At 43.2% G+C, this 12,348-nt stretch overlaps 1 protein-coding gene across 1 annotated transcript; it reads left to right on the top strand.

Moving 5' to 3' along the window:
• Positions 1-2,724: 2,724 nt before the first annotated feature.
• Positions 2,725-7,432, top strand: LOC147619217 (uncharacterized). Its single transcript, XM_086773408.1, has 4 exons — positions 2,725-2,838; positions 2,940-5,325; positions 5,371-7,021; positions 7,153-7,432. Exons 1-4 carry the CDS (start codon positions 2,725-2,727, stop codon positions 7,289-7,291), a joined length of 4,290 nt encoding a protein of 1,429 aa, XP_086629534.1. The 3' UTR covers positions 7,292-7,432.
• The last annotated feature ends 4,916 nt before the right edge of the window (positions 7,433-12,348 follow it).

The raw sequence follows: 12,348 nt of genomic DNA, 5'->3' as shown, positions 1-12,348 counted from the left end.
GAAGGATTTTGTTAGGCAAAGTGCTAGGCCAGAAGGAAGCTTGTTAGAGGATTAGTTAGTGCAAGAAGCATGTATCCACATTTTCAGAGTATCTCTCTCTAGTGGATCGCACAATGCCACCATTGTGGAGTAATGAGGAAGATGATCACATGGTGTCCCACATACCAGAAGGGAAAGGAAGAGCAAGGCGAATTGACACATCAATGTTGAAGAAGGTGAATACGTTTTGTATTCCGGGTATAGTGAAGCTATGAAGAGATGGGTGGTAAGATATGAAGAGGTGAGGAGAAACCGATATGAGAAGAGAAAAACATTTAGGATGCGTTCTAGGGTCTTGTCATTCCTCCGAAGCTTGCATCACTTCCAAAAGATTGTACTATTGATTGATTTTATGAAGAAATGAAAAAGGCTGAAGAACATGGAGAGAGTGAATAGAAGAAGAGTGGAAGTACACAAGAGGATGCGAGCCTCATATAAGGTTGTCTCTACTTTCTCTTTTTTCACGATATGGTTATTCAATATCATAAATATATTTCATTTAGTGTTGGTGGTAGTATAAGGTATACAATGCTATATGGTCCAAAGAAAGACATTTTTGTGGTCAACATATAGATACAAAGAAAAATACCCGAGATTGTGGGGTTATCTTTGAGCAAGAAAGTGGAGAAATGCTTGATTATTGTGGCATGATTCAAAATATCCTAAAGGTTGGATTCATGACATTCCAAATTTTTATATCGGATGTGAAGTGGTTCAAGGATATGTGTGGAGGTGCTGAAAAGGCATGCAAATGGATTTATGGCAATCGATTCTACAAAATTTATGGCAATCGATTCTACAAAATTTTGGCAAATAGAGAGGGACGCATTTATGCTACCTCGCCATTGTGAGCAAGTAAACTCTAACCATAAGCTTTTATTATTTCAACCTTATGTATGTCTAATTTACACTTGATGTGTTTCTTCTTACAAGGTTGCGTTTCACGCCACTATAAATGAGAAGAAATGGTGGTATGTCATACAACTCGCTCCTCGTTCAAAGAGTATTTTTCAAGATAGGGATGTTAAAGAGCTCATAAACAAAGTGGCAGCAGTGCTAAAAATGAGCATGCAGAGGGTCAAGTACAAGAAGATGAAGAACGCGATATACCACCAACTAATCAAGATGAAAGAGTTCCTATCCAAGATCATGAGTAAAAAATTGAATATGAGCATAATCATAATGATGTTGACTCCTTATTACTGCTAGTCCCAGATAGACCTTTTTGTTGATCTTGCAATGGGATATATGGATCTTGTGATAGACTAATTTGCATGTATGGATTTGATAGAAGATGCGACAGATGTTGGGCCAAGATCACCCTGATTCATTAAATAATTTTTCAATTTTCCAGTCTTGATTTAGTCCATATTTGATTGTATTACAATACATTTGGTGTTTCTTCTTTTGTGATATTGGGATCACATTTTGCGCTTCTTTTTTAGATACTAGGATCACATTTTGTGCTTCTTCTTTTGTGATATTAGGATATTTTGAGCTCTCGAGATTAATGCTCTCTGGAATGTCTTGATTTTTTTCCCACTACGCGGCTATACTCACGGCTATAGCTACAACTATAACTGTGTATTAGCCACGTGCGGCTATAGTTGTGTGTTGAAATTGTGTACATCCTGCATACCTACTCGGTATCCTCTCTCTACTCTCTATCCTCTTCATACGGCTATGCTCCCCATCTCTTGTAGCGCCTATGTATTGCTCTTTAATGCCTAATGTTAGTTAGCATGTTCATGTATAAGGAGTGTATGAAAGGATTCTCATGTATGCAATAGTCAAAGCATCTACCTTGTTCCCAACAATTACTTTTCAAGTTTTGACAAGTGTACTTCTGATACCATCTTTGCTATTACTTTGTTGATGAGCTCTCATTGTTGATTTATCAATTTCTCTTACGTTTCTAGTCTCATTTTATTCCATTATGTTCTCTATGTTTCTTCATCTCAATGCTAAGAATGAATCGTTGACCAAATAAGCTCTAATCCTCTACTCAAAAAGCAACTTATGATGAAGGTTAACAAGGCAATTGTTAAAAACGATAAGAAGCCAAATTTTAAAGAAGTTTGCTTACAAGAAATCACAAAAATTGATAGTGATTAAAAAACCACAAGCATAGCTGCAGAAGCATTCTAGCTTACTTCAAAGTTGCATAACTTTTTTTTGAAACTTAAAAACCCACACGCACATCCGCCCAAGCAACTTCCAAGTTTTATGACGTTTTTGAGCTTTTTGTTCACGTACATACCAGTCACAAATCGCGTGCTTGAAATACCACTACATTTGCAAATAGAATTGTCGTCTTTGTATAGATGGACTGTGAGTCTTCCCAAATTCAATTTGCCTACCATGGGCATGATGAACATGATCGGATTGCTTTCATGTCTCTTACCCACTAATTAGCTCGACTAAAAAGAGTGATTATTCTTTATAAGACCAAATTTAACATGGATCTAATTCATGATGAAGAAAAGACAGCTAAAGTTTTGCGCTACCTGAATCGTAATGATTGTGGAAGATGCCTACTCAACACATTCATGCATAACGATCGATGATGAGAGGAGATCTCTGTGTTTCGATTTGGCGCATGAATGCAAGCGCACGGACTAATGAGACACAAAGGCACGGTTGTGCAAGTACTGATTGAACCGCTTATGGACGTCGAAGTATATAATGTGCAACGTGGGCGGGACCCCAACAACGTACAGCTCTGACGCGAAGGCAGCTGGGTGCCGCGCTGCGATGAAACCTTCAGACAACCCTAATTCAGTGTCCGCGGATCAAAATGTAAGTGAATAATTTTGTAGGAGGCTAGCTGACCATTTAGATCGCGAGCATGTTGCAGTTAATATTGACATCAGTTTGTGGTGTTGCTATAAAACCTGCAGGAAGAAGCACAACCGATTAGAATAGAGCTGGAGCCGGATTTTCGCAGCATACCCATCATACCTCCCAGCATCGATCACCTGCTCAAGGAACCGGAGAACTTAGCAGCAGTTAAAGTTGGCGGTAGCGTCTACTCTAACGTGTCTGAATATTTAGCCACTAACTTTTGCCTCTTGCGAGAGGACTGCTTTGGGCCGATTCGGGAAGGTGTGCTTGCGTTGCAGAGTGGAGTTGATGCGCAGCACGATCTGCGAGTCTACACTGATGTGAGACTGAGAGACGTCCATTGTCTCAAAACGGGTATAGTTTACAGTGTTGCATTCTCCCGGCGTAGGGGGGTTGACCAGTCATCGACATCAGACTCTCTCAAATTCGGCTCCCTCCTATGCATCTCTCAGGATGGATTCAAAACCTTATTCTGGGCCACTGTCTCCAATAATCACCCCAGAGATTTAATGCGAGGTATCGTAGAAATAAGGTGCGTTGGGGACCCTACCAATGAGACAAGATTGCAATATGGGATAACCTACATCATGGCTGAATCTAGTTCAGCTTATTTTGAAGCTTACGTTCATGCTCTAAGAAACTTGCAAAGAACTGAGATGGCTGGCTTCCCCTTTGCAGAGCACTTGGTCTCCTTAGTCTCTGTTATTGCAGAGCCATTATACCTTGCAAGAAGAAACAAAGGCGATTTGTATAGCTTGGATTGTGCATTTTCTAGCTCTCTCGATGAGAATACCATGGTAAACATCCTTAAAGAGTGGCCTGAACTGTCTAGCTCTTTGGATAGCAGTCAAAAAGATGCTGTTAAACAGGGGCTGACAAAGAGGCTGGCTGTGATTCAAGGGCCTCCAGGCACTGGCAAGACATTTGTGGGGCTTCTGATCACAAATATTCTTTTAGCTAACCTGTGGACCGCGCCCACGTTATTGCCCGTCACAGATTCCAGGTGCTCTATTCCGCGCACTTTCAAGCATACGGTTGGCGCATATAATAAGATTAATCATGTCAGTGGTGCACCGCATAGTAATTCTGATGTGAGTGGCCCTATACTTATATTGTGCTTCACAAATCATGCACTCGATCAATTCTTAGAGGGCATTTATAAGCATGAGAAAAGCTTGGTTCGCTATGGAGGTCGATGCAAGAGTACTGCTCTTAAAGAATGCTCAATGCACAATTTGAAGAATGGAATGAAGAGAGATGCCAGTAAAAGAGACCCAGGTAATCTTGCAGTGGAGAGGAGATTGTTCGAGTTGCGAAAGCAAGTAACCGGGATCACAGCATTGATCAAGCTTGAATACGTGAGGATAGAAAGTCTAGGACATGTTACTGCAAGTAGTGTGCAGGTAGACAATCTGTTTATTGTGCGTGATGGTAGAGGTGACAATCTCATCCAAATGTGGCTGCAAGGGGTCTCGAATCCTCTAGACGACCAGGAGATCTATGACTGCGAGGCAGATGAAGACAGCTATAAGGAAGATGAAGACGGCTCGGAGGATCAAGCTTCAATGAGCGAAGAGACTTTGATCGGCCTGCTATCTGACCTTGATCTCCGTAGCTGTGACGAGGAAGACATGCCTTTGTCCAAGCTGGTGAGCGAGCCTTACCCATGGACGCTCAGCAGAAGCTCTCGTGTGAAATTGCACCAGCACTGGCTAGAGTCTTTGAAGAATCTAGCCAGGACACAGTTGGCGGAGGTCACGGCAGAGTACGACCAGATAAGCCAGCAAAACGTCGGATCGTACGACGACAGCGAGCTGGCTATACTTCAACGTGCGAGGGTGGTGGGCATGACTATCTCAGCTGCCGCTCGCAAGTGGGAGCTTCTGGCGGAGCTGAAGCCGGAGATTGTGATTGCAGAAGAGGCAGCGGAGGTGCTGGAGGCTCACATCATTGCGTCCTTGACCCCGCACACCAGGCACTTGATCTTAATCGGCGATCACATGCAGCTGCGTCCCTCCGTCTCAAACCACAAGCTTGCGGTGGAACACAACCTGGACGTGTCCATGTTCGAGCGCATCGTAAGCGGCGGGGTGGAGCACAAGACTCTCAGCGTCCAACGGCGCATGAGACCCTGCATCTCAAGGCTCCTACGGAGGTTCTATCCACAGCTGACCGATCACAAAACTGTAAGCTTATTCGCAGACGTGCGAGGACTTAAGAACAATGTGTTCTTCTGGGATCACAAGGCAGAGGAGGCCATGGCGGATTCCACGAGCAAAAAGAACGTGGAGGAGGCACAAATGGTGGTAGAGTTGGCATCCTATCTAAACGAGCATCAAGGGTATAAGAACGTGGAGGTGACAATCTTGACCTTCTATACAGGGCAAAAGGATCTGATCAGGAGGATGCTAGGCGACAACTGTAGGAAGAAACAGTCGGACGGTTGGCCACCACGTTCTGGCGGAGAGGCTCAAGAGGAGGAGGAAGCAGGCATTCGCGTGACGTCCGTGGACGACTTCCAGGGCGAAGAGAGCGAGATCATCATCCTGTCGCTCGTGCGAAGCAACCAAAGCACCGTGGGCTTCGCCGCCAACCCCAACCGCGTGTGCGTTGCCCTCTCCCGTGCCCGCAAGGGCCTCTACATAATGGGAAACGCTGCCTTGTTTCAATCCAAAAGCACTCTCTGGGAGTCCATCATCCAGGACCTTGCCTCCACGGGCAACATAGGCGCGGAGCTCCTCCTTTGTTGTCCCAACCATCCAGGAGTCTCCGACAGAGCCGCCAGCTGTGCCGCTGATATTTGTGGTTCCACTTGCCGTCTCCCATGCGTCTACAGCTTTCCCTGTGGCCATCTTTGCCCTCTCCCCTGCCACTTCTCTGGCGATCACGATGCTGCGGTATGCCGTCAACCTTGTGACGCTGTTCACACCTCCTGCGGCCATACTTGTGCCCAAAGTTGCCATTTGCACAGCTCTGGAACCTGCCCACCCTGTTGTCACCTTGTTCCTGTCGACATACCCGAATGCGGCCACCAGATCTCTGTCCCTTGCCACTTCACCGCCAGCGACAGTAGCTTTACATGCAGAGAGCCTTGCCCTTTGAGTCTTCCCTGTGGCCATGGCTGCCTGAACCGATGTAGCAAGCCTTGCACGACAGTCTGCCGAGAAAAAGTCGGCTTCCAGCTACCTTGCGAACACTACCAGTATGTCCCTTGCTGCGAATCCTCTTCTCCAAACTTGTCTTTCTGCACAGAAGTATGCACCAAGGAGCTTCCATGCGGGCATTTCGCGCTGGTACATTGCAGTCAGCCTGCCAGTTCAGTTTCCTGCACAGTAATCCTCACTAAGGAGCTGCCTTGTGGGCATTCCGCTAGTGTGTCGTGCGGCAACCAAGAATCTGCTATGTGCAAGGTCTTGGTATCAAAGGACCTCCCTTGTGGCCACGTTGCTCGGGTGCCCTGCCAACAAGGATCACGAAATGACACTGTCCGCTGCCGTCAGGAAATTGACGTGAAGCTGCCCTGCGGTCACCCAGCTACAATAGAATGCAACCAGAGTTCTGTTTCCCCGCCACCATGTTGCTCTTATCCCTGCTCTCTAAAGCTACCTTGTGGCCACCTCTGCGGGGGCTCATGTTCAAGCTGCCAGCCTAACCATGTGACATGTACGCAGCCATGTACCAGGAAGCTCCCGTGTTCCCACGTGTGCCGGGCTCGGTGTAGCGAGCCATGTAGGCCCTGCCGGGCTGAGAAGCCCTGCCTCCATCGGTGCGTGCATGGGCGTTGCTCTTTGAACTGCGCCATGCCTTGCACCCCTTGTCCGCTTCGCTGTACATGGAAGTGTGAGCACCACTCTTGCAACCTTTCTTGCGATGAGGTCTGCACTCGGCCGCGTTGCGACGTGGCATGCCTCAAAAGCCTCGCATGTGGTCATCCGTGCATAGGCCTATGCGGTGAGCCCTGCCCCACCAAGTGCAGGGCATGTGACCCTACCACTCTCGAGCTCTTCACTCGCCAGAGAATCGGAAAGATGCCAGTTTCTACTCGATTTGTACAGCTTGCAGATTGTGGCCACATTTGTGAGGCCGGCAGGCTCGACAGGTACATGGACATGAGGCCGGATCAACAGAAGCGTAATTGGTATGTTTTTGCGATTTCTGATTAAGGTGAATGTAGATCGTCGATCATATAAGATATAGCATTCATATTATTGGATTTAATGCTTTGCTGCATACAAAATCGACTCAGTACACATTGTGCGGATTTCGCAGTCCAAAGTGCAAAGTCCCAATCAGCCAGAGGACGCTCCGGTATGGCGGCATTGTCAAAGGCCTGCATCTGCGAGCACAAGAAGCAAAGAGAAGTTTGCTCAAAGCATCCGCAGCTCCTGCAGAGCCCAAGGATCATTAATCTTTCCTAAAAATTTTGGGAGAACTAGAGGAAAGTGAAGGTGCTCATGAGCCCCTGTAGCCGTGATGCATCTCCCTGCTCAAACATATTTTTGAAGTGAAGTTTCCAAGTAAAAAATCTTTTGACAAACTAGCTCGGAAGGCCCGCATTTTTGCAATCAAGTACTACGATATATGTACACACGTTTTGTATTGAATGGCGTCTTCTTGTTGGATCAACCAATATTTTGAGGCTCCTCTCCCCGCCGTCTCTGTAATTATTCGTGAAGCTCGTTAATCAGGTTAAATGTAGTTCGTTTTTCGGAAAGTTTAGACAGGTTCCAGAAAGTCATTTGCGCAGCGACGAGAGAGATGACAACGCAGATGACAATGAGCCGATTACGAAGATATTAATGTGTATTGTATTGTTTTCGTTCGATTACTTAAAAGTTTGATATTAGTGCTCGAAAAAAAAAAAGGCAACTTAGTGTTTTACGGGTTATATTAACTATGAATTTGTTCTTGCCCTGCTTTCAAGGATTTATTTATTATATATTTTAATTATAAAAAAACAGGCGTGAAGTATAGATTTTGGGAACTTTAACTATTATTTTGATGGGTCGAAAAAAGAAACATTTTTATTGAGCATTGCAAGTGGTCACATAAGTCGCTTTGTAGTGCAATTTTCTATACTCAGTATGGAGTTGGAGGCCCCAAGAAAAAGAAACTCAAGAACAAAGGGTTAGGACCATTCAAAGTGTCTGAAATCACCCTCAAGGGTCGGTCCGAATTGAAACCATCAAGAGAGTAGAAATGAAAGGTTACATCAATGGGAGAAAACTAAAAAAGTACTGCAGACCCTTGAACAAGGAAATGCTTACACCAAGAGCATCTTCTGAAACTAAAGGAGCTAGCCAAAGAAAACATCTGACAAGCTTTAGAAGAAGCCAAGGCAAAGCAAACTCGAGGAAAAATTGCTACATGTGAACATGGCTTCACTCACCTTGCTTGATGAGAAAGACCTAAACATTGAGCCTACACATCTCAATGTATGAGTTTCTATGAAAAAGAGTAAAAATTACAAAGGAAGACAGGATTTATTATGATCGCATTTATACATCAAGCCTTTTCTTTTTTGAGGAGAAAGGCAACTCTTCAACATTGGGGGGAGCGAGCTCTTCTACAGTGGGGGGAGGGGGATCTTCTATAGTTAGTTGAGGGAGCGCTTTTGAAACGGGCTGCTGGAAATGGCTATTTTCCATAGGGGAGAAGCATCCTGGGATCCTTCAACCCACAAGCCAGTGCATAGGCTAAATAATAATTACTTCTTAAAAAAAGGATCTGGGGACCTATCCAAAGGTCTATAGAGCAAATTCCTTATCCAAAAGAAAATCTCTGTCTGCGTTCTACCTTATTGGATATCTCCATGGATACATTGAAAAAGGACCTTCAATACATTAAGCACAAAAGTAATGTTCTTCTTTGAGAACCTTGAATGGTAGACCATCACTTGGGGATATTTGAGGGACTTCAGGTAATTGCCGAGCGAGGAGTCATTTCCCAGTCTTGTCGCATGACAAGCTCCAGAGGCACGAAAGATAAACGGATCCAACTCCACATACAACTGGAAGATTTTTTTAAAAAAATTATTAGAACTTGCCAAACTCAATCACTATAAATCAATAGAGCTACTAGCAATGCGTACCGCGTCAATCTGATGCAAATCATTTTCTTTTCATACCACGAGGAGTAAGCTGCTTAGTTTCTTTCATTGCTACTATTCATGGTTTGGTCCTTGGGTTCGTTTTTCTTATACATAATTCTCACTCCATCCTTTTGCTACTTGTAGTGCCCATTGGAGTTTGGGGATGTACCACCTGACCAAGAAATGTTACTTGGTCAATTCCATCAGTGGCACTCATGCTAATGTTATGTTGTGAGTACATGCATAAAGATAATTCAATTTTTGGTTTATCGTATGGACATTGTATTTATACTATTATTTTGTTTGGGATGCAGATCCTTGAGGAAATTCATTGCAGCCCTAGAGGGTGTCACCTAGGATGATTTTGTAAGTTGCACAAGATATATTAGATGTAGGGTTCCACGTCAACTAAATGGCAACTCTACTGGTTGGCATGTCGCATTCTATACCTTTTTGCTGATGCACACTCTACTTGAAATACCATCAGAGGTACAGTTTTGTACATCACATTCTAAATATCTTTCTAATAGTCTTTTGTTTTATGTATGTTATTCATTCTTGACCTCTCTTTTTTTTTTACAGAACCCCCTACTAAATGCTACGAGGAGGAGGACTACGACATTTTTCGAAGTGAGCTTATCGAATAGATAATCAACCAAGTTAGTATTAGGCCTTGGGACTCCCCCTATCCTTTCGCGCCATCGGCCCCACGACGGTGCACCCCCGCCCCCTTCGATGCGATGTTGCAGGAACTATCCACCTTGATAGTCCCGATCATCCTCCTCTCAGTCGTGTGGAGTCCCCCCTGATAGTTTTGATCTTCCACCACCCCAAACATCTTAGGGGCTTTGTAATTTTTACCTATGTATGAAATTTATCAATGAAATATACATTCGTTGTACGAGTCATCTCTTCTTGTGGTCCATTTGCAAAGAGAGAGAGAGAGAGAGAGAGAGAGAGAGAGAGAGAGAGAGAGAACATCTCTCTCTCTCTCTCTCTCTCTCTCTCTCTCTCTCTCTCTCAATCATCATGTTGACATGAGCAAATAGTAATCATCATGATGACATCAGCATGATGACATCATCAAATAATAATCATGGTGATGACATCAGTAAAATAGTACTTACAATCATCCCCCAGTTGTATTCATCATAAATTCACACGGGCACACACGCTTGAGCTAGTGGTTAAAAGATGAACTTACACATTACACAGGCACACACGCTTGAGCCCTGGTTAAGATTACACATACTCCTTTGTCAACACAGCCACTTTATCAACACACCATTCTTTGCTAATAGTGAGGTCATATAAAAACTGTGGAAAAATGTCTTTCCTACACACACGGAGGAGGTATTAAACTTTATGGAGCTTTTCGAGCCCCTCCAACACTTAGTGCCCCGTCAATCATTGGGAAAGACACTGAACAAAATAAAAGTGCTCAAAATTCTGCAAGGTTTGGAGCTGGCCCTTTTGGAGGTAAGCCTTTATCCTTCCTTTTTCTCCTTGTTGCATAACTCAGGCATTAACTCAATGCTTTACTTAGTGGTTCCATAGGAAATCCTAACTAAGTGCTGAACTCAGTGGTTCCATAGGTAAGACTAACTTAGTGCTTTATCTTTGCAAGAGAAAAGAGAGGTTGTAGAAGCCAACAAGCCGGCCCTGCAAAAAATTACTGAGGCAAAATCTAAGTGTGACCAGAGGATAGCCGGAGCTGAAGAGTGGCTAAAGAATGAGGTCATAGATGCAAAACTGGTGTATCATAAAATATATAGATGCTTTGAAAAAGATGCTGAAATCTCTACTCAACTTAAGAAAGTTGCACCTGTAAAGACTCTTTTTAAGGGATAGTTGTTTTGTAATATCTTTTTAAGCTAGGCTTCTTTTTTAAAAAGCCATTTTGTAATATCTCTCTCTTTTTATGCTGATAATATAAACCTATTCCCTTATGTCCTTCTCACTCTAATGTAAACCAAAAAATTATCTTGTTGAAACTTCCCTCAGCTCTTTGCCTAAGTCTCTCTCTCTCTCTCTCGATGGGAAAATACTTTAATCAAATGTCCATTTCTCTTTGCTACAAAAACTACCACAATAATGCGAGGGGAGGGCATTCTACTGGCAAGTATGTGTCGTATCACGTTGTTGTGGTCTTTTTTGTAGCAAAGAGAAAGGCAAGACAAAAAGTCCTTTCTATCCTCCAAACTACCAGCACAGCGCGATGCCAGCAAATATACCCCATATCACGTTGTTCTGGTCATTTTGGTGCCAAGGTATGTTTCGTTTGAATGAAGATGTTTGAATGCAAAATCTTATGTTTCGGTAAATGAAGACGTTTGAATGCAAGATCTTATGTTTCAAGACAAGATTACCCTCTCTCGCATTGTTGTGGTCTTTTGTAATAAACATGTCTTTTTAATAGCACCGTCTTATAGACAAGGACAAAATGATGATGAACTTCCTTAGTTGTAAAAGAGAATGTAAACAGGAGGTACTAAACATGATTTTTTTGTATCATTATTTGCTAAACACAATTTTTGTGAGCGACCACAACAACATGATACGGGTTCTCTTTCAACACAGGACTACCCCCTCTATGACGTTGTTATGGTCTTTTGTAATAAACATGTCTTGTTAATAGAATTGTGTTATAGAGACAAGGAAAAAGATGATGATGAACTTCCTTGGTATTATCTCTGTCCAGATACAAAAATCCTTGTACATACTTCCTCTTGCTATTTTAAGTGTAAAAAATTAATAATAAAAGCGCAGCTTCATTTTGTGCGGTCTACCTAGCGGAGTTGATTGTTGCACACTTTCTGTGATCGCCACCACTCCGAGTGTTTTTGTGCAACATTTGACCCTCTGTATGCTTGTTGCCTTTTTGCTTTTTGTGTTGCTCGATGTGCTCTATAGAGCCTCATGCGCTCCAATTCGCTTCTTATTCATATTTTCTATAGAATCCTCCAGTAGAAACATTGGAATACTTCATGTAGACTGTTTTCTCTCACTTTCCCTCTTGCATGTCTAGTAAGTGAAAGTATGTGTTTCTAGCTTGATAGTGAGACTTCTCCCATTCCTTGTGTTGACCATATTGATGGAGTTCCATACTCTTTCAAAAACCATGGTAGATGGTTGTATATTATGTACTGCAGAAAGCCAATTCTGAATGAAATGAGTTTTGACCTTACAATGCATGATGAATGAAACGAGTCCTTGCTAAATGAATGAAATGAATTCAACCATATAATGCGTGATGTTTAATTTGCTCCATGAATCTTTCATTGATTTCTGAAATTTCTTGATGGTGGATTCAAAGATGTTAAGCTCATTATTGTCCCAACGTTTCTTCTCGTAGAAATTGAAGATCTTGTCTA

Source organism: Cibotium barometz, chromosome 33 (genome assembly GCF_041138505.1).
Source record: "Cibotium barometz isolate CiBa-2024 chromosome 33, ASM4113850v1, whole genome shotgun sequence".
In the NCBI taxonomy this organism is placed as follows: domain Eukaryota; kingdom Viridiplantae; phylum Streptophyta; class Polypodiopsida; order Cyatheales; family Cibotiaceae; genus Cibotium; species Cibotium barometz.
The sequence above is the reverse complement of the archived record's forward strand: the minus strand, read 5'-3'. Positions and strand labels throughout refer to the sequence as shown.

What these genes read in the sequence shown, in the direction of transcription:
- LOC147619217 (XM_086773408.1), top strand. Translation starts at nt 2,725, where the DNA reads ATGTGCAACGTGGGCGGGACCCCAACAACGTACAGCTCTGACGCGAAG. An exon ending in CAGTGTCCGCGGATCAAAAT is followed by an intron (nt 2,839 to 2,939) that starts GTAAGTGAATAA and finishes TAAAACCTGCAG; the next exon opens with GAAGAAGCACAACCGATTAG. An exon ending in TAGGAAGAAACAGTCGGACG is followed by an intron (nt 5,326 to 5,370) that starts GTTGGCCACCAC and finishes AGGAGGAGGAAG; the next exon opens with CAGGCATTCGCGTGACGTCC.